This window comes from Sceloporus undulatus, chromosome 9, assembly GCF_019175285.1.
Source record: "Sceloporus undulatus isolate JIND9_A2432 ecotype Alabama chromosome 9, SceUnd_v1.1, whole genome shotgun sequence".
In the NCBI taxonomy this organism is placed as follows: Eukaryota; Metazoa; Chordata; class Lepidosauria; order Squamata; family Phrynosomatidae; genus Sceloporus; species Sceloporus undulatus.
The window spans coordinates 12,178,212-12,202,644 of NC_056530.1; the positions used below are offsets into that span (position 1 = coordinate 12,178,212).

At 43.2% G+C, this 24,433-nt stretch overlaps 1 protein-coding gene across 1 annotated transcript; it reads left to right on the forward strand.

Moving 5' to 3' along the window:
• The first annotated feature begins 1,972 nt into the window (after nucleotides 1–1,972).
• Nucleotides 1,973–22,127, forward strand: LYPLA2 (lysophospholipase 2). Its single transcript, XM_042439977.1, has 10 exons — nucleotides 1,973–2,119; nucleotides 10,077–10,183; nucleotides 13,258–13,289; nucleotides 14,307–14,372; nucleotides 14,885–14,932; nucleotides 16,015–16,085; nucleotides 17,145–17,218; nucleotides 17,774–17,875; nucleotides 18,090–18,266; nucleotides 18,612–22,127. Exons 2-10 carry the CDS (start codon nucleotides 10,106–10,108, stop codon nucleotides 18,660–18,662), a joined length of 699 nt encoding a protein of 232 aa, XP_042295911.1. The 5' UTR covers nucleotides 1,973–2,119; nucleotides 10,077–10,105; the 3' UTR covers nucleotides 18,663–22,127.
• Nucleotides 22,128–24,433: the final 2,306 nt, after the last annotated feature.

The following is a 24,433-nucleotide window of genomic DNA, read 5'->3' on the forward strand; positions in this document are numbered from 1 at the left end:
TTTGCAAAATATATTTACATTCCGGCTTCATTTTTTTCAGGTTCACACTTTGAAGTTATTTTTTTTAGTGAGTTGATTTTAAGTCTAATATATGAAGTAGACTAAGGAATGGCAATACTTTTTTGGTTAAAATCTGAAGAAGGAAATAAAATGCACATTTCATATTAAACACAGATTTATTGCCCAGATGCATCTTATGGGGGGATCGTGAATACTTTGTCAAATAGGTGTGGAATGCTAAATTTCCCCATTGTGTCATAAGAAGAACTCTACTTATAACTTGGCATTGCCAATAGACTTGACATAGTAGTGTGACTTACATAACGTGGTGTGCTGTTTTAATGTATTCTACTTTTTTAATGGTTTCAACTATGCTGCGTTTTAATTACTTTTTTAACCCACTTGACTATGGAAACCAACTGGGGTGACCTGGGACAAGTCACACTCTCTCAGCCTCAGCAGAAGGCAGTGGCAAACCTCTGAACAAACCTTGCCAACAAAACCCCATGATAATTTTGCCTTTGGTCATCATGAGTCAGAAATGGCTTGAAGGCACACAGCAACAGCCATGCTCAAAACGGAGGACGTTTTTGGACTTCCTCCTTGACAGAAGGCTGAAATGTAGGGCGCATCCTGGAAAAGGAGGATGACTGGTTTCTCTGGTCCCAAAGGGTGAGACCTTAAAAAGGGCTACAAATTTGACTTCCCACTTGCCATTCATCCATTATAATTACATCGATTGTACTTCTTCGAAAGTGTGACCTTGTATACTACCTATAAATCCATTCTACTGTTTCATAAAGACCTGTTTTATCAAGTAATTGCCAATTTCACAGTAATATTGGGGCAACCACAAACACTTTTAACTCTCTTCTGAATGCTCCAATGTAGTATAGTATGTTGTTACAGGAAAGATTCTCTATCTATACAGTGTCTTTTGGGATGGTGGGTTACAAAAGAGTCTGGACTGATCCAGAAAAGGTTGGATATATACGAGAGTTTAGAAATTATTATTGTTGTTATTATTATTATTAAGCTTTATTTATAAAGTGCTGTAAATTTACACAGCGCTCTACACATACAATCAGTTAAAATAGTTAAAATAAACCTGCCTGCGGCATACATTCTACGAAAATAATTAAACGTAATACATCTTAAACATTCAAACAATAAAATATAACAGACAACAAATTATAATAACATTGGATATAAACCTTATTGGAGAGGCAGGGTAGAAACAATAATTTTATTATGTTTTAATAATAATAGTAATTTTATTCTATTCTATTAATTATAATTATATACAATATTTAATATATAATATAATATATAATTGTATATAATACTAATTTCTTATTTATTATTATTGATCCCTTAGAAATTGCAAACTAAACCCTAACATAATAATAATAATTTTATTTATTATTTAATGATAATAATATCAATTTATTTTATTATTTTATAATAATAATTTTAATTATATATATATTATAATTATATACAATATTTAATATATAATATAATATATAATTGTATATAATACTAATTTCTTATTATTATTGATCCCTTAGAAATTGCAAACTAAACCCCAACATAATAATAATAATAATAATAATAATTTTGTTTATTATTTAATAATATCAATTTATTTTATTATTTTATAATAATAATAAATATATATATATAAATTTATATATATAATAAACTATATACAATATTTAATATATAATATAGAATTATATGTAATATTACTTTATTATTTATTATTAAAGACCCCTTTGCAATTGCAAACTAAACCTCAAACACAGTTCAAGCCGCTCAAGATGGCGGCGCCCAGAGCAGTTGGCCTTTGTTGCCGTACAACTCTGGGCGCCGCCATCTTGCGTAGCTGTTTCCTTTGAATGGCCTCTACTGTGCCGTACTGTGACGTCATTTCCGGCGAGGTCCTCCTCCAGCTGCTGGGAAGCCGCAGCCTTGTTGTCCGCCGCGCCCCGCCCACCTCGCGCGCGCGGGCGGCGGAAGTTCCGGCGGCGCGGACGAGAGAGAGGACTGGAGCCTGGCTGAGTCGCTCTCAGTCAGAAGAGAAGCCGGTTGGGAACGGATCGAAGGGAGGAAGGAGGTGAGGAGTGGCGGCGTTGGGTCCCTTCTGGGGGGAGGTTATGGCCGGGAAGGCGGTTATGAACGGCGGAGGGGGGCTCTGTGTGTGCTGCTGCTGCTGCTATTGTTATGTGCCTTCAAGCCGTTAATGGGGTTTCCTTGGCAGGGATCTTCAGAGCGAGGCTGTCTTTGAGGCTGAGAGAGTGTGACTCTCCCAAGGGCGCCTAGTGGGCTTACTATGGCCCCGCCGGGATTGGAACCCAGGTCTCCAGGGTCATAGTCCAACACCCAAACCATATGAGACACACACATACATATATTTGTATGTATATACTGTACAATACATATATACACACACACAGAGAGAAACACACACACACACACACACACACACATATATAAAACACTCATATATATATATATGCACACACACACATATAAACAACATACATACATATAAATGTATCTGTATATGTACACACACATAGACCTGTATATGTATACATATATACATACAAACACAAATATATATACACACATATATGCACACACAGAGAGACATATCTATCTATAAACACAGACACACTTACATGCATATCTATATGTAAACACACAGAGACATGTGTGTATATATACATACACATATACAGACACACACACACACTGACATACATATATTTATATAGACACAGACACACAGATATATGAATACATTCATATATGTATACAGACACACAGACATATACAGACAGAGACACGCCCATTCTTATACACACAGAGAGACAGAGACATATATCTGCACACATGACACACACACGTATATGTTGTATCCTATGGCACCCTTTAAGCTCCTGGCGAGGCAGACCCAGCCCCTCTTCAGCCATGTCTCTCTCAGGAATGTACTTGCATTCACAGCCACACTTTCCCCTGGTGTGTATGTCTTACTATTTACATTTGCTGTTTACATCTCCCTCCCACTTTCCTTTCCCCCTCAGACACACATACTGTACATATGTATCTGTTTACTCAGGGCTCAGCCTTTGGTGTCTGTGGCTTTCGCCTTGGACCTTAAAGGGATTTGTATAGCCAGAGCTTTTCGAGGGGATACTTGAGTCCACCTTCATCCAAGTTGTTTGTGTGTGAATGAATGAATGAATATATATGTATAGGTATCTTATCAGTTGTTGTTGTGTGCGTTCAAGATCTTTCTGACTTAGGACAAACCTATCACAGGGTTTTGTGGCCAGATGTGTCCAGAGGGGGCTTGCCTTTGCTTTCCTTTGAGGCCGAGAGAGTGTGGCTTCTTGCCCAGGGTCACTCATTAGGTTTCCATGGCTGAGTAGGGATTCAAACTCTACACTGCAGTTGTATATATTAGACATATGATGCCTTAATCGTCTGTTAAAGTGGGTTACAATCCTTTGGAAGCTCATATTATAAATGAGTGGGTTGGTCTTTAAGGTCTCGCAGGGCTCTTGCTGGTTTGCTGCAACAAACAGTTACTCTACTCCTTTGGCAACTACAGCCAGCATTTGGGGGTCCTGTGCCCCTAACCCTAGCAAATGTACTACTGTAGTACATTTTAACCCTTTTAAAGAAGGTTAATTATGTTAGCTTGAATACAGATTGCATTCATTATGGTGCATTTTGGACTAATGGCTATTTTATCGGCGTTTTCATTGTTTTGGGTTTACTTTGAGCCCTCTTACAAACAGTTGGTAACTTGAGTGCGCTTACAAATCACTCACCTTGTGCTATTTTTATTCTCATAACATGGCTACCAGGCATGATAAACTGGGTGCAGTTTAATATACTTTTATCTCCTTCAAATGCGGACTGGATATTTATTATTAAAAGGACGTATATGCTGCCTCTAAATTGAGTAAAGTGTGGTGGCTGTCTCTAATTCTGCGCATTGGGTTTGAAACCAAATAGCTTTGGCGATATTATACGCACTGAAGAGTACAGTGGAACTTTTGCTATAGCACATACAAGTTGCTCTCTGCATTAATAAGGGACAGAGAATGGCTCTTAGGGACTGGGATTCACATTTCAGAGGGAATGAGATGCTTTGTTGCGCGGCAATAATAAGCATGATGGCTGTAAATTGACAAATGCTTTCACAATCCTTAGTCAATTTACAACCTGATTTTGACCCTGTTTACTTGGAAGCAACCCAGTCTACAAGTTTAAGATGAAAATCTGAATTGTAGGTAAGACGGATTGCCGTAATTACAAGTTAAGTACTGTAGTAGCACAGAATATTTGGGAATGTAAAATCACCTGCATCTCCCTGTTAAATGTCCCAGCTTCTGTCTGCAGCAAGGTTAAGTGTATATGCTTAACCCTATCAAGAAACAGATTACCTGGTAGTGATTCATGTTTTGGTTTTCAACCCATAGAAGTCGCAACGTTCACAGTGGTTGGGAATGCTGGGAGCTGAAGTCCCAAACCTCTGCAAGACCCAAGTTTGAGAACCACTTTTCTGGAAAGACCATTTTTATGGGCCAGCTGACAAAAATTGTAGCTAGCTTGTTAGAAACGAAGCCAGATCGGTAGTGCACAACTTTTATTAGGATCAGCTAAAATGTTAAGCAACAACTGGGCTTTCAAGTTGAAAGAACTTGGAAGCTTGCATACTCCCTGTTTTGTGGTGTTTTTTATTGGTCCTAATGAAGAGTCTATGCTACTGTTTCTTTTGGACTTGTGTTTGGGGAGCTGGTTGGGGCTGGCTTTGCCTACCACTGTCATTACTATACAAGCATTATTATTAATATTGTATGACTTCCTTTTGTTTAATAGAGAATGGGCAGAGAACAGAGTTCAGCATTTGAACATCTTGCTTTCTCCACCATTATTAACTCAACTATGGACATAAAATGGTTGTTTTCTTCCAATCTGTTTGATGCTGTTGTTCTCATGAAGGAATGCAAGATGTGAGAATAGAGCATTGCCCAGCAGGGTCTGTACTAAGTAACTTTACTTTATGGTATGGTCTACTACTCCATTCCTTCCCAGGCCAGCTGAGGTGTAGGACTGGCTTGCTTTGGTTTAGCTTTGGGTTTTTTTTGCAGTGTGCCAAAGACCAGCACCATCTTTGTCCCCATTAGCTACAACTGTTTGCTTGTCTTTTTTCTTCTAGAAACTCTCCAGACCAACTGGCTGATAGGGATAGGCAGCAGTTCACCACTATTAGATGACACTGGTCTCTTACATTGACCTGAATATAGCCAATCCTGACTCATTTTAGAAGCTAAGCAGAGTCAGACCTGGTTATGATTTGGATGAACGATTCCTCTGCCTGAACTCCCATTCAGAGTTAACAGTACTGAGCTAAGTGCATCAGTGGGTCTGACTCAGTAGAAGGTGTTTCGTCTAGGGCTGCTAGGGTTTTGCATTCAACAACATCTGTAGGGACTCACAATTTCCACCCGGGTTTGGAAGATCATAAACAGGAACGTGATGAGAGCCATCTGTAACAACTGGTGCAACCTCTGGGCATGGAAGCTCAAGTTAGCTATCCTGGGTAGCAGTTGATAATCCAAGTCCATTTTTAAAAAGCCATCATAAACTGCTTGGCAGCACCACACAATGTGGCAGTAAATCCCATATGATTAATGATGAGTGCCATATCCAGTTCTTCCTCTTTCATAATTCGAGTTGTGCCTGCATCACAGGTATTTGGTAAGGGCATTATAACAAAGTGATACTTTATTGACAAATTCTTTCCTTAGGAGTTTACCTTTCCAACTAATGCAGCATTTCCTGTAGTTGCCTCTGCCATGACTCCCGATTAAATAACAGTGCACCTAATCCAGAGCTGAGGAGGGAGTTAGTTTACTTCCCGTCATTGTGAAAAGGAATAATTAATTTCTGCTGCCTATTTCCTGTTTTTAACCAGTTAACAGATCTGCAGGAGGACCTGTCTGCATTTCATGACTGCTGAGTTTTTTCCTTGGGAACCTTTGGCATTATGGAGTAATAAATCCTTGTGTCCCTGCATTTCTACCAGCAATTATATAAAAGCAGCCTTGGCCTTTACTGAGGATACAGAAGTAGACAAGAGTTCCTTGTAACCCTTTCATTCTTGGGCCCAGAGAGGCATGTATTGGGATGTGAGTACCATGCTTGCAATGAACACATCTTTAGCTTACTTATAAGCATCAGCAAGTCCTCTGCACCCTTCATTTGGTGTTTCCTGACAATGCTTTTAGGGCACATTGCACAAGGCATTTCCTCACGGAGGTGTAAAATCTTAGTTAGGAATTCACGAGGTATAACAGGGGAAGTACAATGTTTGCATCAACTGTAGAGATGGCGTTCTTACATTTGGAAAGAATGGCTTTCTGTAGAGAGGTTTCCAGAGTGCTGTGGTGACTTCATGGTCAGGATGTTATTCAGAGTTGTGGTTTCCAGGGCTGCCCAGTGACTTCCAGTAATACACTGTGGATCAAGGGAAGGGGAAGACTGTTTGGGATGTTGCTAAAAGCCACGTTGTTCCCCTAAATTGTCTGTGTGTAGGTGTGTGGGAGAGAGGCCCAGGCCGGGGAGCTCATGACACCAGTCCCAAAAGTGACTTCAGAGAATTCTGTTTTATTGCTATATTCTTTGCATGTTGGAGTAGAGAATATCTGGCTCCCCAAAAATTGTTGGGTTCCAGTGGTGAAGTCACAGATGGCCAAGTGTCAGTGATGATGGGAGGGCTGCAGGCAAACCATCCCCATTTCTCTTCTTTTCATGTTTTGAATTGGAGTGGTCCTTCCACATTCATTGGGGTGAAGGACCCCAGTGGATTTATTCTTTCTTTATTTACAGTATTTATACCCTGCGCTTCAGCCCCAAACGCTCTTGGGGCGACTTACAGATAGTTAATTACACATTTCCCTACTCATATGGAAAAACCGCCAATTAAAAAAAAGCACTATTCTTTCTACCTAAGAGAACACCTCTCTAGGGATCTGCAGGTCCTCCAGTGCACTTCTATGGTCAACATCTGCCAGAGGTTGATCATAGAATCACACTGGAGGACCTACAAATGCCCAGACAAGTGTTTTCTCTAGGAACGTCTAGGTTTCCCAGCACAACTCTATGATCAACATCTGGCAGATCTAGAGATTCCTAGAGAGAATATCTTAATCAAAACCACTAATAATCTAATCTGCAAAAGTCAAAACTGCAAATGTGGAGGGCCGACTGTATAAGTTGCCTTGAATAATTCAGTACTCAGGTAGTCTAGTCTATAGCCACAGCAAATGATAAATGTGATGCAGGCTATATATTGCATTGCTTGCTTGAGATGGACTTCATCTTTCATGTTTCTTCCACCTCAAAAACTATCTTGAGCAAAAGTTCCCACCCGAAGAGCTGAAGAATGTAAACGAAATCAGTTTAGCCTAATTTTGGGGCTGGTTCAGTTGTATCTCATCAGCATTAAGGATTACACTGGTGACTGGTGAAATGGTTAAGTAAGAATTTATGAACATACGTTTATGAAAACTGGTGGGGAGAAGAGTTGGATTGTCAGGATCTCTGTGCCACTGACAGCCATCTGTGTGGGGCAGGTACACTACTGCTAGCAATTTATGAGTAGCAGTGTCTCCATGCACCTAAGGAAGTATACCCACTCTATGAAAGCTTGTGCTACAGACTTCTTTCAGTCAGTCTAGAAGATGCTACAATATCCCTTTGCATATAACTGGCAAAGTTCTTGTTGCCTTTCATCACCTATTTAAATATTTGGAATGCTTCTGTTTCTGTTAGTTGGTTAAACATTCTGCGATTTCTGCAGGTGGATATCGGAAAAGTCCAGCGTTTTCTTATTCGGCTGCTCTTCATTACTAAATGTGTGTTTGCGAAGCTGGAATGAGGTTTATATGTACAAAGTGGGTGTGTATCAGGGAGTCCTTTTCACAGCTAAAGGTTTAAAAACTCTGTTTTGAGACTGCAGCTTTTGGACGAAAAGAAGCTCACAGAGGTGATAGTTTACTGCTGGGAATGTTGAAGCTCCCCTTGCACTGAGCCTTTGGGTTTGCCATGAGTCTAAAATAACTTGGAGGCACACAACAACAACAACAAAACAGCCGTTGACTACTTAGCTTGCTAGCCTTTTTCAAGAAGTCACACTAAATGTGTTAGGCCACAAGGCTCCTTTCTTTTTGTTTTTTCTCCTATAAGAGCCAACAGAGCCAGTCCTCTGGAATTTTTTGTCACCTGAGCATAAATCTCTCTTGCCAACTTGGTGTTTTCGGGCAAGGGGCCTACATGCTTCAGGGATGGGAAAAAGCAGGCAGAGGGTGGGATTTTCTCCCCGCCGTTGTTTGGCTGAAAAGAATGGGAAGGCAGAAGAAACAAGTCACTTCTGTAGTCCAGTCCCTGCTCAGCCAAGTTTTCTTTGGCACAATGTGGGTCTAGAGGTTTAAATCTATTTTGTGAGTGCTGGCTAATTTGCACTTTATGTTTAACATAAGAAATGCAATTTGCGTGTTGTGGGGAATGACAGAGGAAGCATTACTGGAAGAAATACCCTTGGAAAATCTTTTAGGGTTGGAAGAGGGAAAACAAGCAATCTTGCCGCCTTTGTTCTCACCTTATTGTTTGCATTCCTTAGTATTTTTTTGCTGCCTTCACCCCAACTACAAAAACCATGAGCTTTGGAATCGTGCGATCTTAAAATGGCTAAAACAAGGGATTTGGCAAATTCTTTAAACTCCTGTGCTGTTCTAAAATGCTTTGAAGAGCCATATGCCATCTATCCTTGCACTCCATGTTTCTGTCCCAGTGACCCTGTCTGCTCTTTTCTCCTTTCGCTGGGCCATCTATTTCCTGGCAACATCACAAAGCTGCCTTTTTTGTCCTTGGGCTCTTCTGAGGCTTTTCTTATCACAACTGATCAGAGCAAGAGTATTCATCTGCATTCAGCTGATTTTGTTCAGTTTAGCACAGGGAAAATCGTTATGCATTTCTGGCCCATGCCTTGACTAATCTTTCTCCAACTTCAGGTCCTCTCCTCTCGTTCCAAGGAATACTTTAACATGTCTGAAACAAATCTACAAAAAATATATATCCCAAACAGTATGAAGAGAAAGCCATGCATGTTGGTATCAGAACTATGTCAAAAATAATGTGAATCAGCCCCGAGTTGAGCACCGTAGCTTTTGTTTTTAAGAAAGACTTGAGTCTGGCTTATCATAGTCAGACAGATGATGTTATGGAATATTTAACATTTTTAATGGCTGGGAGACAATTAGTAGTAAGAAAGGGGTTTCCAAAATCATACAAAGAATATCATTGGTACCTGACCTGAACATAGGAGGGGAATAGTAGGAATGATTTAAATAAATATTCTCTGCTCATGCTTTTTCTCTCACTAGATAGAAAACATGTGGAAGATTCTCAGTCATATTTGGGGAGATGGGGAACTGTACTTAGGGGTTATTTTGCACCTGGTCTAGGCATCCATACCCTCTTTCTAGGGTTTCAGATTCACCAGAAACTTTTGATGACTTGTTGAAAGAAATATGAAATCACTACTTTACTTTGTGGTCCTGGAGATAGGACAGTCCACCTTTGCCTCTAGCAACTGCTGGGACCAGGTAAATCAGTTTTCCCAGATGGAATCTCATCCTTAAGCTCCATCTGAATGCAATTTGAAATGTTTCCACCCAGCTTATAGAGAACTGCTGTTCTTAATCCTAAACGTTCAGGATTACATTTCATGCTGTGAACATGTTAGCAGCCATTTTAAACACTGGAATAACCTCCTGGTCAAACAAAACCCAAAGAGGGTTTTGGAGCAGGACTTCTAAATCTCACATAGACTTGATGGGACACTCTTGCATGTCTTTTCCTTCATTTGTTTGCTTGGTGACTTTTCCTCCCGTGCAACACAGCAGGGTAGACTATTTTGCACATGTTTTTGGTCTTAAGTATGCTATATAAATTAATATATTTACATGTCCGTCTCTTTCTCCCTCCTACAGGCGTGAATTGTTGAAGCCTTTATTGGTGTATGTGCGGTAACAACATGTCTGTCCCCCTCCTCGCTGATGCCGTGACCGTTTCAGGGGCAGAGCGGGAGACTGCAGCGGTAAGGGCATCATTTCCTAGGCTTACCATCTGTCGGGATCCAGGAAGATTAAGGGAATTAACTGTATTTCTCTCCCCACCCACCCAGCTCCTCTGGCCTGCCACTAAATGCAAAGGGGCTGCTCTTCCCTGTAAGTCAAAGGCAGCTTGAGAAAAAAAGGGGATGGTGGCAGTGGCAGAGAATTTCTTGTCGAGGTTAACTTTTTGTGAAGAGAAGGTGGCAAGAAGGGAGCAAAACAGTATTGTTCCTTGCTAGTAAACCCCACAATGTTGTTTGTGTAGGACCTGCGCAAAAAGAGCCCCGCTGCCTCTGGCAGGTAATTCGTCCAACTGTGTAAAATTATATTGGCCTCACTGCTGATGCTCCTGCACTAACAAGGTAATAAATGACCATGGCTTGCTTTCCCCTCCTAATGCAGAGGCGGGGCTGCTGTGGCAGACCGTTGTGGCTTGCCAGCTCTGCGGAAATAACACTTGACACGTTGTGGGGGACCAGAGCCCTGTTAATCTTCAGTCTCCTCGCTGGCCCTGGCTGTTTTCACACCATCAGATGTACCCTGCGGTTTGTGCCTTGCCTATACGTTAACTGTGTCCTCCCTACTTCACCTCACAGGATCCAAACTCTGCACAGAGAACACATGACATGAGTCACACCTGCTTGCCTAGATAAGCATAGGCCACATGATTCTACTCTAAGAGTTTGGCCTCCCAAACATATCAAATGTGAGAGTGGGAGAATGGTATGGGGTTAAATGGACTGTCTGCCAGCACTCTTGGGCATTAAAGCTGCAACCTCCCAACTGCTATTAGTTCTTCCAAGTTACTGTCATCACTTTAATCTTTTTCTACATATTCCTAAGGTTTAGTAACTTGCCTTTTTAAAAACCAAGAAGCCCAAGATATAGATGTAGTACATGCTGCATTCTGTAGCACATTGTGTCCTTGTGTGGCTGTTGAGCAGATACTTGCTTTTCTTAATTTTACCAGTCACGTTTCATATTCAGTGTTCAGAAATTGCCATATTCCAAAACTGGAAAACTCATGGTCTTGTTCTGAGATGCTATGCAAATGTGCAAATCTGTTTAATTTCCAGTTGTGTTTTGGTTCGGTTCTTTTCTTTTTTTAAAGACAGATGGAAATACAGGAGAGGATGAGAATATTAAGCCTTTCAGACACTATATATTTCTGAGCTATGGGATGGGCAAAGGTTGTGAGATGTTCAGGTTGGATGAACCTGTCAAAAATTGTAAAAGTCCTGGGGAATTTTTGACATGTCTCTCAAGTCCCATCAGCCGTGACTGGTATTTCTTGTTGGAGGGCTGATGGATGTCCCACAACATTTGGAGGGCCCTACATTCTCTTTAAGAGAAATTTGCCTTAAAGTGTGCAGTTTGGGACGGGGGTGAAAGAAACTGTGCAAGGTCTACAAGTCACTGCCACAGCCATAAGGGCTTAAAACTTGCTTTTTCATTAGAAATGAATGCAAGAGTACATGGGAGCAGTTCTAGGCAAATTAGATCTTGGGAATCTGCAGATGAGCAATGCTTTTGCTTGGGCTACTTTGGTTAAAGGAGTGTCCTGCAAACCAGCTATGGTCATTTGCTCTGGATTAACCTTTCATGTAAATTGGTCCCCTGAGGAATTTCTGCCAGTCAGAGTCACAGAAACACCCTTCCCTTCCATTAGCAGTGGTTCCTTCCAGATGCATTGAGCTACTCTTAATATAACCCCCATCCAGCTAATGTATCTGGATGGCACCTGCTAAGGGGAATTTAGGCTTGAGGATGAATCAAATCAGAATGGGTAACCTCTGAGGTAACTGATGGTGTGATGCTAGTCTGCCTAAAATGAAGGCCTATCACTGCCTAAAGACTGCTGGATTTGGCAATACGAGCATTTGCCACTGAGACTTGTGAGGTGGCTGGTGGAGACCTTTTAACCCACATGTGAATGGCTTTCATGAAGTGTCTAACAAGCAGATCTGATTTTTCTTCAGAAAGGCTGAAACGCATGATTGGCAATAGACAGGGGAAGGCAAAACACAGCCAACACTTCTAGGTGGTGGTTGTTTTTTCTTTGTTTCTGAGTTTGGTGGTCAAGAAGAACTAATATCAGTTGAAGGCAGAAGGGAAATGTCTGCCTCTGTTTCTGTATGCAGCTTCTAAAAGGTGGATTTCATGGCCATGGCTGCCAGTGGTGGCGGCTGTGTGCCTTCAAGTCACTTCTGACTTGAAGTGGCCTTAAGGTGAACCTGTCACAGAGATTTCCTAGCAGGATTTCTTCAGAGGAGATTTTGCCACTGGCGTCTTCTGAGTTCGTTATTTTCATATCACAACTTTTAGTGTCTTATGATTTACTAGCTAGGGAGGGGAGCAAGAAGCTCTGCAGGCCACCAAACTGCCCAACCTCTGGAAATCATCTTGGGACTCCTCTTTGGCACCAGAGATTCCACCAGGCATTACCTGTCTCTTTCAAGAGATTGCTGCCACCAGAAGATCTGTAAGCTTCAGCTCTTTTGAAATCAAAACAGGAAACTGTGCTCCTTTGAAACTGTGTCACAGCCTTTTACGTTAAAAGGGGAAAATAATAGTTCGAACTAGACAGAGCAGAGGAGAATGCAGCCTGTCATATTAATTCTCATATGGGGATAACCAGTTTCTGTCTAGTCTAGGGAGGGCTGTCTCATCTAGAGAATCCCAAGTCAGGGGATTCCATGCTCCTTTGGGAACATGCAGATAAAGTAGCTTGGCTCAGGTCCTATGCTGGCCCTCCACCTTTCCAAGATGTTTTCATAATGACTTAGCCAGTCCTTTTCCAGTGATTTTTCCCCCTCAAAGGAGGTGGCTGCTGTCTTATTACAGCCTAGGGACAAAGACTTTTTTGTGACATTCATATTCTCTGTTCTCAGCCTTTCCTTCCCATCTTAGGTTGGGCTCTTCCTGCTTTTACCCCTTCTGCATAAATTGCATTATTTATTCTTGCAGCTAATTGCCTCACTAGATGCTTTTTCGTTGCCATTTCCAGGACTTTCCTAGTCCTTGTACTGACTAATGTCTTTTCTTTTCTGGTTCACAGGTCATTTTTTTACATGGGCTTGGAGACACAGGGTGAGTATAGGGAGATGCTGGCAAAGCTGTGTTGGTGACAGAGGGCAGGGGAGAAGGGAGGGCTGAGCAAAGCCCCTCTTTGTTCCAACAGTCTGGACCAGAGAGAGGCATTATTTCTAAAAGGAAATAATAGAAAGAAGACTGGTGTAAAGAGGAAGATGGCTGCAGGAGTAGGATTGGAATGAAAAGCTGCAAACAGGTTGTCCATCCAAAATATAGTGTCAGATAGGAATGAATCTGGGAAGATGCCTTGCACAAAGCCAGATCTTTGGTCCATCTAGGACAATATTGTCTAGAAGTGGTTGAACTGCAGTTCCTTAGTACAGCCAGCAATGTGAGCTGCAGTGCAGAAAGCATATGGAGAGCCATTGTTGCCCTCTCCTGCTCTAAGCTGTGATTCTTCAGAGTTTCACATTGTTGAGGGGAGGGTGTTCCTAGCATTACTTGAAGATGTTGGAATTCGACGTGGGGTTTTGTGTGTGTGAAGTTTGTGTTGTGTTTCATTGTGACCTCCAGAATAAAATGGGGTAGTTTGTATCCTTCATAACAGTTAGCTGCCTTCCTTAGCAAGGGTAGCAAATCAAACATAGTTAGTTCATCTAAACTAACAAGAGGGAGCAAGTTTAAACAAATGGCTGGGCAGTCTGCTTTTTCAGAACAGAGAGATGACTTTGTCCTGTGAAAGCTTGGACAACAGAGCACAACACATCCTTTAAAACAGATTACTTTTCAGTATTCTGCAATTCCTGTGTTCGGGAAAATTAGCTGATAGAGCTTCTCCTGGACTACACAGAGCAGGAAGTGATCCAGGAAAAGCTTTTAACGCAATGTCCTGCACATACCTTTACCACGCTTGGCAGCTATGGGCACATCCTGACATACCTTTTCAATATAGTGGCTTTCTACAGGATGTGGGACAGATAGGCAGTGAGAAATGCTTGCCTTACCCTCTTGTTTCATTGCCATGCTATGCAATGCTAAGTCTGATCTTTTTTCTTTCTTTCTTTTTAATTTCAGGCACAGCTGGGCTGAGGCCCTGTCCTCCATCCGGCTTCCTTATGTAAAATACATCTGCCCTCATGCGTAAGTACTCCTTTGCCTAGCACTAGACTGAAACCTTTATTTTACGCACATCTTGTAAGTGAATACTGAGAATTGTTTCTGACACAGTTATGATATGCACTGGCTACACCACAACTTTGCTGGCTTGAACTCTCCCTCTCCTTACCTTAGACAGCAGACCCATCTGTTCATGCAACATCTTCTGGGGAAGGTTCTCTGCAAAAGCAGAGCAACCATCCTGCTTGACTTGGGCTTGACTCTTCTGTGTCTGATTGTAGGCAGGCAGGCACTCCCCAAGCTTTGGACCCATCTGAATGAGAGCAGGCCCCTGAACCTCTCAGCCAGAGCAAACGGCTGTTGGTTCCTTAACAATTTGCCAGAAAAAACACCGGGATCGCCTTAGTCCCCAATTGTCCAGGTCCCCAGATGAGCTGCTAGGCAACCACACCAAACACTGCCTTATCCAAGAGGGACTGTGTATGGTTTTAGAATAGACGTGGATTTTACAGCCTGTTTCCCCTCTTCTTTTGTAGGCCTAGGATCCCTGTCACCCTCAACATGAAGATGGTCATGCCATCCTGGTTAGTATAAAAAAAAATCTTTCTTGAATCACCACCAGGTAAGCTTTGTTCCCTGCAACCAGCTGCCTTGGCCTGTCTCCTGTTCCACATGCCTCCCTGCTATGGAGTTGGGCTTGGAACTCTGGCAGTTAAGAGGAAAGATACAGATGAAAAAAATGATGGGGTGCCAGGGGAAGAGAAAAAAACAGCTGCTTGGGTGTGTGGAGAATTTCAGGAGAGCTAATGAGACATTCACAAGGGCTGCCCATGGAAGGTGAATCCTTTGACAGGAATGGGTTGTCTGGGGCAAATTAGACAGGGCACATGCCATGGGTCCTCCTGGAAGTTTTGGTGTATGCATTTAACATTGCTGAGGACAGAAGCTGGACCTCCTAAATATAGAGAGGTAGGTGATCCTGTGCCCCATAGTCTGTACTTCTGTAAGTAGTACAGATGTCATTTATCTGGATTTCAGCAAAGCATTTGATAAGGTCCCCCAGGAACAATGGATGCAAGCTACAGGAAAAGAGATTTCACCTCGACATTAGGAGGAACTTCCTGACAGTAAGGGCTGTTCGACAGTGGAACACACTCTCTGAGTGTAGTGGAGTCTCCCCCTTAGAGGTCTTTAAACAGAGGCTGGCCATCTGTCGGGGATGCTTTGATTGTGATTTCCTGCATAGCAGGGGGTTGGACTGGATGGCCCTTGGGGCCTCTTCCAGCTCTGTGATTCTATGATAATGTTTGGATTAGAAAACTAATTAAATGCAGAATAGATAGGAACGCTGTCAGATAGAGCCATAGGTGGTTGGAAAACTGCTTAAGGAGTCATCACCAATGGCAGTGCTTCACACTGGAAGAAGCTTTCTCTCCAATGGAACCCAAAGTGGGAGATACCAGAGAGCATGAGGAAGAAGTCCTGTCTAGCTTTCCCAATGGTGTTGCTTGAGCTCTAATCAGTGCTATGATTCTTTGATATCTCAGTCTAACATAATGCAGCCAAGTTGCATTAGAAAACCCTCATGTAGGATTTTTTTTTAAAAAATGAAAAGCTAGAACACTAAAGTGTTGCGGTTGACTTCCCCCTTTTCTTTCCCTCCCAGGTTTGATTTGATGGGCCTGAGTCCAGATGCACCCGAGGATGAAACTGGAATTAAAAAAGCTGCTGACAACAGTAAGGAATATTTGCCCAGGAACAGCTTGGGGGTTGGCCTATATTTCTTCAAGTCATAACTACTATCATGTGAAAAGTTGGCAGAATCACAGGGATTCCTTTTTCGTTGAGTTCACCTCTGGTCTCTTGAAGAAAGTAAAGCCAGGGAGCTGGTCAAGGGGGGTGTTAGCATTCTGAATGCATGTAAACATAATTCTGGGACATTTCATTCTGGTTGAAATGAAGGCTGGCTTCCTATGTTTGGCACATCACGAGCTGTCTGCAGGAATATACATTCCCCACCATCACCTTCTGTGCCCTTCCTGTGTAAACTGTAGTTTACTTACATATACAGTTGTTCTCACATAACACAACACAAAAATGGAAACCAGTGATGGCAATTTAAAAAAAAGGAAAGGACTCATTTCAGAAGAGGAAAGGCCATGTCCCAAAGTTGGCTCTTGATTTGCAAACACCTGGCACCACCACACTGTCTGCCTTCATGTTGCATTTCAACATCTAAGACTAGCTCCTGTGAGTGTCAGAGAGAAGATGCAGCCCACTCATCTTGCAAGTCTCCCATGAGTTGGTGTGATATAATAGTTGTGGACTAGAAAGGCTGAGCTCTAGCTCACTTGAGAGGTTATTGGCAACCTACAGCTTCAGCACAGCATCTGTGTTAATCTGTTTCAACAAAATCAAGTGTGCTGTGGCAGCATCAACCTTCATGGGACCAAGCCAAGTCTAACAGATGCTTGAGGAAGGTTCAGTGATTCTCCTGTGCTCCTTGCCATTATGTATTACCCACCACCTCCTTATATGTGCCAATCCTCTCTCCTTGATCTGTGCCCTCCAGGCCTTGCAAAAAAGAAAAAACATGCTCTTCTGAAAACATGGCATTTAAAAGCAGAGTAAAATGACTTTGTTTTCATAATTCATTATGTATGGCTACACTGCATTTAGTGCCAAGTATGTAAAGCCTGTGATACTGTGCCACTTTGAAATACTGCCTCTCACTCTGTCAAACTCTCCCCCCCCCCCCCCCCCACCCCCCCCCCCCCCCCCCCCCCCATCTTGCAGTTAAAGCAGTCATCGAGCATGAGATAAAGAATGGAATTCCAGCTAACCGTATCATCTTGGGAGGCTTTTCACAGGTGAGGGGAGAGCAGTTGGACAATAGTTTTCTTGTTGACGTGTCCTTGGCTTTGTACACTTGTGTGTGGACCACAAGTTTCTAGCCCTTATCTCTGAGGGAAATAGGATTTGGACCCAAGAATTTGGGATCCAGCAGACAGTTTGTAGGAGCAGACTTCTGGAGTGGACATTCAGTCAACTTAACATCCTTGCTTCCTTCTGGTTGGTAGAGTATTTCATACATAATAAGCAAACTTTCAAAGCCTGCATATAATATACTCAAGTGTCAGAATGCTGCCTGTTTATTTTTGCAATGTTTAGTTTTATCTTGGGCATATCTATTATCAAGCAGTGAATTGGGATGGGAAAGGTGTCATTGTTCCAGTTTCGAGGGAATGCTCTGGTGAGGGTGTGTGTGCTTAGTGCAGGTGGTATCTTGTAAGAACCAGAAAGGAGTGGTAGTGAGAGAAGGGCATCTGGGGCAGATGTGGATAGACTTATTTATGGGCCTGTTTGGATGGAAGATCCATTGGGAGCAACCCCTGACCTATTGTTGTCTCGTGGTTGTGCTCTAGGGTGGTGCACTCTCCCTCTACACAGCGCTCACTTGCCAACACCAACTGGCTGGCATTGTGGCCCTCAGCTGCTGGCTTCCTCTGCACAAGACCTTCCCTCAGGTACTGTGGCTTCATTGCTTTCTAAATTGCCATCAGTGGGGGCAGAGAGATGTGTGCCTGCTAAGTGAGAAATTGACTGATAGAATGGCTATTGGATAGACCTTGCAAGATGTCACAAGTCACAAAATGCAGTGCAGCACACTTCCATTTCCCCTGGGTTAGTCACATCTTGGTGCTTTTGCCCTACTGCTACTTTTCCCTCCACTCCTTGCAGGCTGCAAGTAACAGCATGAACAAAGACATCCCCATTCTGCAGTGCCACGGGGAGATGGACCCCATGATCCCAGTACGCTTCGGAGCCCTGACTGCTGAGAAGCTGAAGTGTGTTGTGAATCCCAGTAGGATCCAGTTCAGAACCTATCCAGGAGTGATGCACAGCTCCTGCCCTCAGGTTTGTGGCTGAACCATAGGTTAAAATTTTAAAATCATTTAATTGTATGCCAGAAGCTCATGTAGTGCAGTTGAGGAAACTCCCCTCTTTTCCTCCTGTTTGTAGGGCATAGAATTCCCATTTTACTTTTTGGATTTTTCTTTCTTTTAGTTAAGTGCATGGCCCTCATAGTGACACTGGGGAGCTTGAAGCCGAGTAGGTTCACAATGAGGGGCTTTTGCTGATGAAGGCTTTGGTTCTTTTCTGATCCCCAGGGAGAGGAAATGGGGGGAATGCTTTTAGGGCAGGCCTTCCTTTGCCATAGCTGCTGGGTGTAACAAGCACTCTTCTTTTCAATCCATGCAGGAAATGATGGCTGTGAAAGAATTCATCGAGAAACTGCTACCCAGGATTTAAATAGAACTCCTCAAGACTGTTACAGGGAGAGGAGATGGAGGTTTCCACCTATGACCTTTCACCCTTGACCTGATGGCTGCAGTTGGAAGCCATAGCAATCCACCACCAGGCAATCCACCTCCACTCAGCTGGTTTCCTATCTCTGGCCTTCCCTCTTCCTCTTGCACTGTGCCCCTCTTGTGCAAAGTGTTGGGGGCATGCTCCCTTCTCTACATGGAACAGTGGTACAGAGCAATTTTAAGGTACAGCTGAGATCCCAAACATGGCTGCCTCCATGCAAATTAGTATTTCTGGTCATCTTATTTCAGAGTTTTTCTGCTGTCTCCTCTGCCATTCTCTCCCCTTCTCCACCTTCCCCCTAAAATGGTTGCTGTGGAAATGAGCTGGGTGGTAGCCAAAGATATTTAGGAGAATGTCTTCTGTGCTGTTACAGTATTGGCAGGGAGTACCTCTGCAGTAGCTGAACTCCCTAATGGGCTTGCCATTCTACCCACCAACCATTAACCCCCCCCTCCAGTACCATGCCTCCCTCCTGTGACCCAGCACCTGTGCCAGCCTGTATCCCAGTGTGGAACCATCTTGGAGGCAGCCAGTGAGGCTGGGGAGGCAAGGAACCATCTCCCAGCCCACCCGGACATCCATTCCACTGAGACCTGTAAATTAATCCTGTTCTGAAATCTCATCAGCCTGCCAGACCAAGGGGTTTGTATTTGGCAGAGGGGGTGGTGGTGGGGGGGCAACCTGGTCAATGTCCAACCTCCAAACCCATCCTGGGACAGCTTATTCCCTGGCCAGTCAGCCTCCGGCACTGATCACCATATGCACACCTTGCAGGTTCTGCTGGAGTTCTGCTGTTAGTTGGGGTACTGGTGTGGTGGAGGCCCTCCCCAATCACCTTACTAGGAATTAATGCAATGTTGTGTGTGGTTTGTGTGTATTTTTTTAAACAACCTGTTTGTTTCTTTTACGATCCTTTCTGCTGCCCTTGTGTTCAGTCCAGTAGGTCCATCTTGTTTTGTGACTAGGCAGGTAGAGCCTGAGTCTGAAGGAGGTCAGCACTCAGCCAGTCTTCTGAAGCTTACAGCTCTCAGACACAGCCTCACTGCGTGGCCAGTGGTTCCTCCAGCACTGTTCCTGGTGCTGTTTGGATAGCATATACATCTCAACCAGAGCCCCTCTTTGTGCTCATTTCTGATCCATATCAGGTGGCTTTGCCCCCATGCTTTGTGTGTGTGAGCACAGGATGTCTTAGAGCACTTTCCCATCTGCTCAAAGAAGCTGCCAGGCATGGCTCTTCTTCTTAGCCCTGGTGGCTGGCACCTTTGTGAGCCAGTTTCCCAGGTACTCCCACCTGTCTTTTTTGCTGCAAGGCTGCTCCTTTTGCCAGGAGTCAGGTTTTCATCCTCATTTCTAGCAGTGGGGTTTGCTGTTGAATAGCAAATGTGTTCTTAAACATCCCCCCATGTCAGTGTCCTGTGTGGGCTGATACCTCAGCCAGGGACCAAAGTGATCTTCTAAGGGTTCTGTTTTCCATTTTCCTTCCAGTGGATGACTTCTGTTGCCTCCCATGTTCCCCTAGCATCTTGTTCATTGTGTAGATTCAAACAGCTTGCTTCATGCCCTCTACTGTTGCAAGTAGCAAGAGGAGTGTCCCAAACCAACCTCCTCTCAGTTCCCCATGTTATCTCTTCTGGCAGATGGGTGATTGTGGCCCTCTGGGTGTTGCTATATTGCAGCTCCCATCATCCTTCACTATTTGTTGTGCTGGCTAGGGCAGATGGGAGCTGCAGTCCAGCAACGTCTAGAAAGCTGCTGTTTCCAGGATGTAGCTGAGACCCAGAAAATGGGGTTAGGACCAGATCCTGATGGAAGTAGGGGTTGCCCTCTCATCTGTCACCCTTATGCTGCTTTCTGCACCTTGTGTGGACCCCATTTGGCGTGTAGCTCAGTGCCGGACTGCTCACCCCTTGTGCAGCTCTTGCACCTGACTGCGCTGCTTTGTTCTGCCATGCCTGCTACTCCTGGCTGAAGCTAAACTTAATAGGACAATTTGGCTGTAACCAAGCTTGACTCTTATGCAAAGTGAAGACCTCCAGTTTATATTCACTTTCTCTTGGGCCAGAGAGAAGCCACCCCTCTTTGTCCGCTTCTCTAGTTACCAGCTGCTGAGTCGTCCTGCTGGATGCAGGAACTTCACCAGTCTAATCCCTGTTAGGGCCACATATCTGTTTTAAGGAGAGAGGTGCTCACATTCACACCTGGAGAGGGGAAAGTGATTGGGGGAAGGAACAGGGCATAGTGTTCACTGGGGCCTCTTTGTTATCATCATTGTAGAAGAGGATAGCAATAATCCTTTCATTAACTTAAATTCATGGGATTCTTTCTAAAGGAGCAGCCTTGACAGTGAAGATGCCTCTCACTTGCTCCTGGGAGGATCTGAATTCTCTCTCTTACCTCTGCACATAGACATGGCAGTAGGCAGAAGATGGCAGGCCTGGTCTTACTCAAGGAAAGAAGCAGTAAAATCCTGAGATGCTCCAATCAGTTGTACCACATATTGATGTCACTATGTGCATGTGTGATTTTTGAATACTCCCCTGTATTTAACAACAACAAAATCTTTGCAAGTAGGACTATCCACACAATGAGTTTCTAGCCCACCCCTCCTCTCTGCTAGCTTTCTACTTATGAGGGGAGGGGTGCATTCTTCTTTTTGTTTTGTTTAAATATTTTGGCATATAGTCAGAAATGGTACACCCCATTTGCCTACATCCCTTCTACCACATCTGTAGGCCAGGCCTCTGCTTCCTCATGAAAGTGAAGATGGGTTAGGCAGGCATGTGGGGCTGGCCTCCTGGATAGATCTGGCTGGCTCCTTTGTATGCCCTCTTCTTAAAAGTCTATGGATTAAGACTATGAACTGGACTGTCCTGCATAGCAGTTTACACAGATATCCTGCTCTCTGTTCATCGCTGCTCCTAACGCCGCCACTTTCATCTTGGCTGGACCTTTTCCAAAGCAATTATCCAAATCCCTGGCACGTCACAGGTTTCTCTGCAGCGAATGTGTCAAGAATGTGGAAGCCCAAGGAAGATGGTGGCTTCCCCTTGTTCCTACACATGCCCCTGTGTCTTTCCCTGCCCCCTTTCTTTTTGTCTTCCTCATATGTCATTTTTATTTTTTGTGTTCCACTGACATTAAAACAAACACAACCATCAGAGTCTCGCTTGGTTGGTTGGTTTGCTGTAGTTGACGCAGGCTGGTTTCTCCTGCAGTTTGGTGTGCGAGGCTCTCGTGTAGAAACAAAGAGCAAACTTGTGCGAAAAGCAACGGTTTTTCTCCTACAGGATAGGGGAGGGAAGAGCATCCCTTCCATTGCTACCTTTGCACTAAAGGTATAAGATGGGATTTGAATAGGGAGAGTCCCAACCAAGGAATGTGAATAAACATAAATTTGACAGGTTGGATTCAGATTTTTTGCTTTCTGTGACAGGAGCTTCATCTCAAGGAAGATGCCTCTGCCTACTCTCAGGTTCTCTTTTTCCCAGGGTCTCCAATTGTCTGTTGGACATTTTAGGGGAGCTGGAAAGGCTGCCATAGAAAACAATGGTCGGGAAGTCTGCTTTCACAGGCCCTGTTATACGTGCCATTTTCTGGATCCAGTTCATTAACCTCTGCTCCACAATATGGCCTGCGACTGCAAGTTGAGTGTTCTTCATCTTTGGGAGGGAAGGAAGTAGAACCTATGTTTCAGTTTTCTTTTCTCATATGAAGTCAGAAAGTTGTCCTCACTGCTGCAAAACAACTTTCTATAGTTGATACTACCAAAAAGTTTTGAAATCCACTTGTGTTTGAATGGGTTTTGAGTTTGTAACAGTTACTGAGCTCAAATGTAGTGACATAATCTCTTCTGAGGAAATCCTTCATGTAACAGCCTCAAGTAAAGGCTATGCTTAGCTGCGGTTCTCAAAGGTTGCTCCTAGCTCCATTACTTCTAACTGGAGAGACACCAAGCATTCTTTCTGCAATGCAGATTCAGCCTGAGCAATCTGTCCAAGAAACAGAGAGCCCAGCTATTGCAATAGCTTTTGCTTTGCCCATTGTCTGAGGTTTGGTCCAAAATACAGTTTCGAGGAGGGGAACTTCTGGACCCACCACCACCACCACCTTTGAAATTCCTAATTCTCCAAAGTCCAAACCATTATGACCAATGATGAAAGGTATGGGTGTGGTAGTCCAATAGTCTGAGAGCCAAAGATTCCCAACCGTTGCCTTAAAAATAATTTTGAACAGCTTTGGTATTAATCTTCCCTTAACGTGGAGGAAAAAACAAGCCAGTAACTTGCAGCTGCTATTTAGAAAGTAAATAGTTTAATGAAATGTTTCAAGTCACAACATAATTAGGAGGAGGGGACAGAAGTGTTTTGATATTTACTTGAATTCTGCATGTTGGTTTTTTTGGAAATGAGTTTGGAAGATACATGGTCAAAACTTTTATTCACTTGGGGAAATGCAATGATTTTACCAACGTGTTTGAGGCCTTGGAAAACTTGCCCGTTCTGCTAGGAGCACAGCTGTAGCAGTCTGCCACTATAGAGCCCCTCAGCTCAGCCTTCCAAGTACTTTGTTATGGACTGTGGTTCCCATCCATCCTAGCAAACCTGACCCACGATAAGGAAACATGAGAGCTAAAGTCCAAGACATCCAGACAGCCTTAATGCTACTTATTGAGGAGCAGTGTGTGTTTGGTTGTGATGGTCTTGAGATTTGCAGGGATTTCGGTGGCTGAGTCTATATGGCTTTGCTGTGGTTCAGCAGATGCTAAGCACTGTTTTAGCAGCATGCTTTTTCTAGTCTAATTTGCACTAAAATTTTACAAACATTAAAAACATATGCAGAATATTTACACAATAGTCCTTCAATTAAAAATAAAAAGCTTTCTGCACAAATTTAGGAAGCAATTTCTAAAAAGCACCAAAGCTAAAATGAAACTTTGCCATGCAGCGTTACTAATTCTGCTGTGCTTTCTCCTCTAGATGAAGCACGCCATAAAGGTATTCTAATCAGTTACCTTTATACACCTTTCAACAAAGGTGACATACATAGATCTCCATCCTACTTAACTTCACAGCAGCCCTGTGAGGTAGTTCAGGCTGGGCCAAAGTTTCTGAGCAAGTTTCACAGTTCAGTGAGACATGAATCTCTGTCAACAGTCCAACACTAAGCACTATGCCATGCTATCTTACAAAAAGCATGGTTCCTGCTGTCATGTCTCTGTCCACCCTTGCTTGGAAAGTCAACTGCAATTCTACATTTGGCTTCTATGCAGAAAATCAACACAAAACAAGTGCCAAAGGCTGTTGCCCCAGAGTTTAAAACAGATATTATAGGAAACTGGTGTTTCCTGTAGGAATTGTTATTTTAGGAGAACTGGTTTTTCTTCCCCATCAAAAGCTTTAAGTCTGCTGAAGTCTCCTAATGGTGCAAGTTTTCTAGGGCCTGTTGCATAGGTCCACTGGTTGAGCCCCTTGAAATCAGGTAAATGCTTTCAAGCATTCACTTGTTGACTGCTTACTCACAAGCAAGCATGAGCTGGGAGTAACGGAATGGTAGCTGCAAATGATGTTTTGCATGTTCTTCCTTTTTTTAATGCAAGAGTCTAGTCCTGCTCATAACAAAAATCAAAGATTAAAAACCACTTGGCAAGGTAAGCACGTATATAAAAGGCACAGGGATGGTTTGTACCGAGTCCTGCAGGTAGACCACACTAT

Bases quoted from the DNA above. Each gene is read 5' to 3' on its own strand.
- LYPLA2 (XM_042439977.1), top strand. From the start codon at position 10,106: ATGTGCGGTAACAACATGTCTGTCCCCCTCCTCGCTGATGCCGTGACC. The intron at 10,184-13,257 runs GTAAGGGCATCA...TCTGGTTCACAG, and splicing joins CAGAGCGGGAGACTGCAGCG to GTCATTTTTTTACATGGGCT. The intron at 14,373-14,884 runs GTAAGTACTCCT...CTTCTTTTGTAG, and splicing joins AAATACATCTGCCCTCATGC to GCCTAGGATCCCTGTCACCC.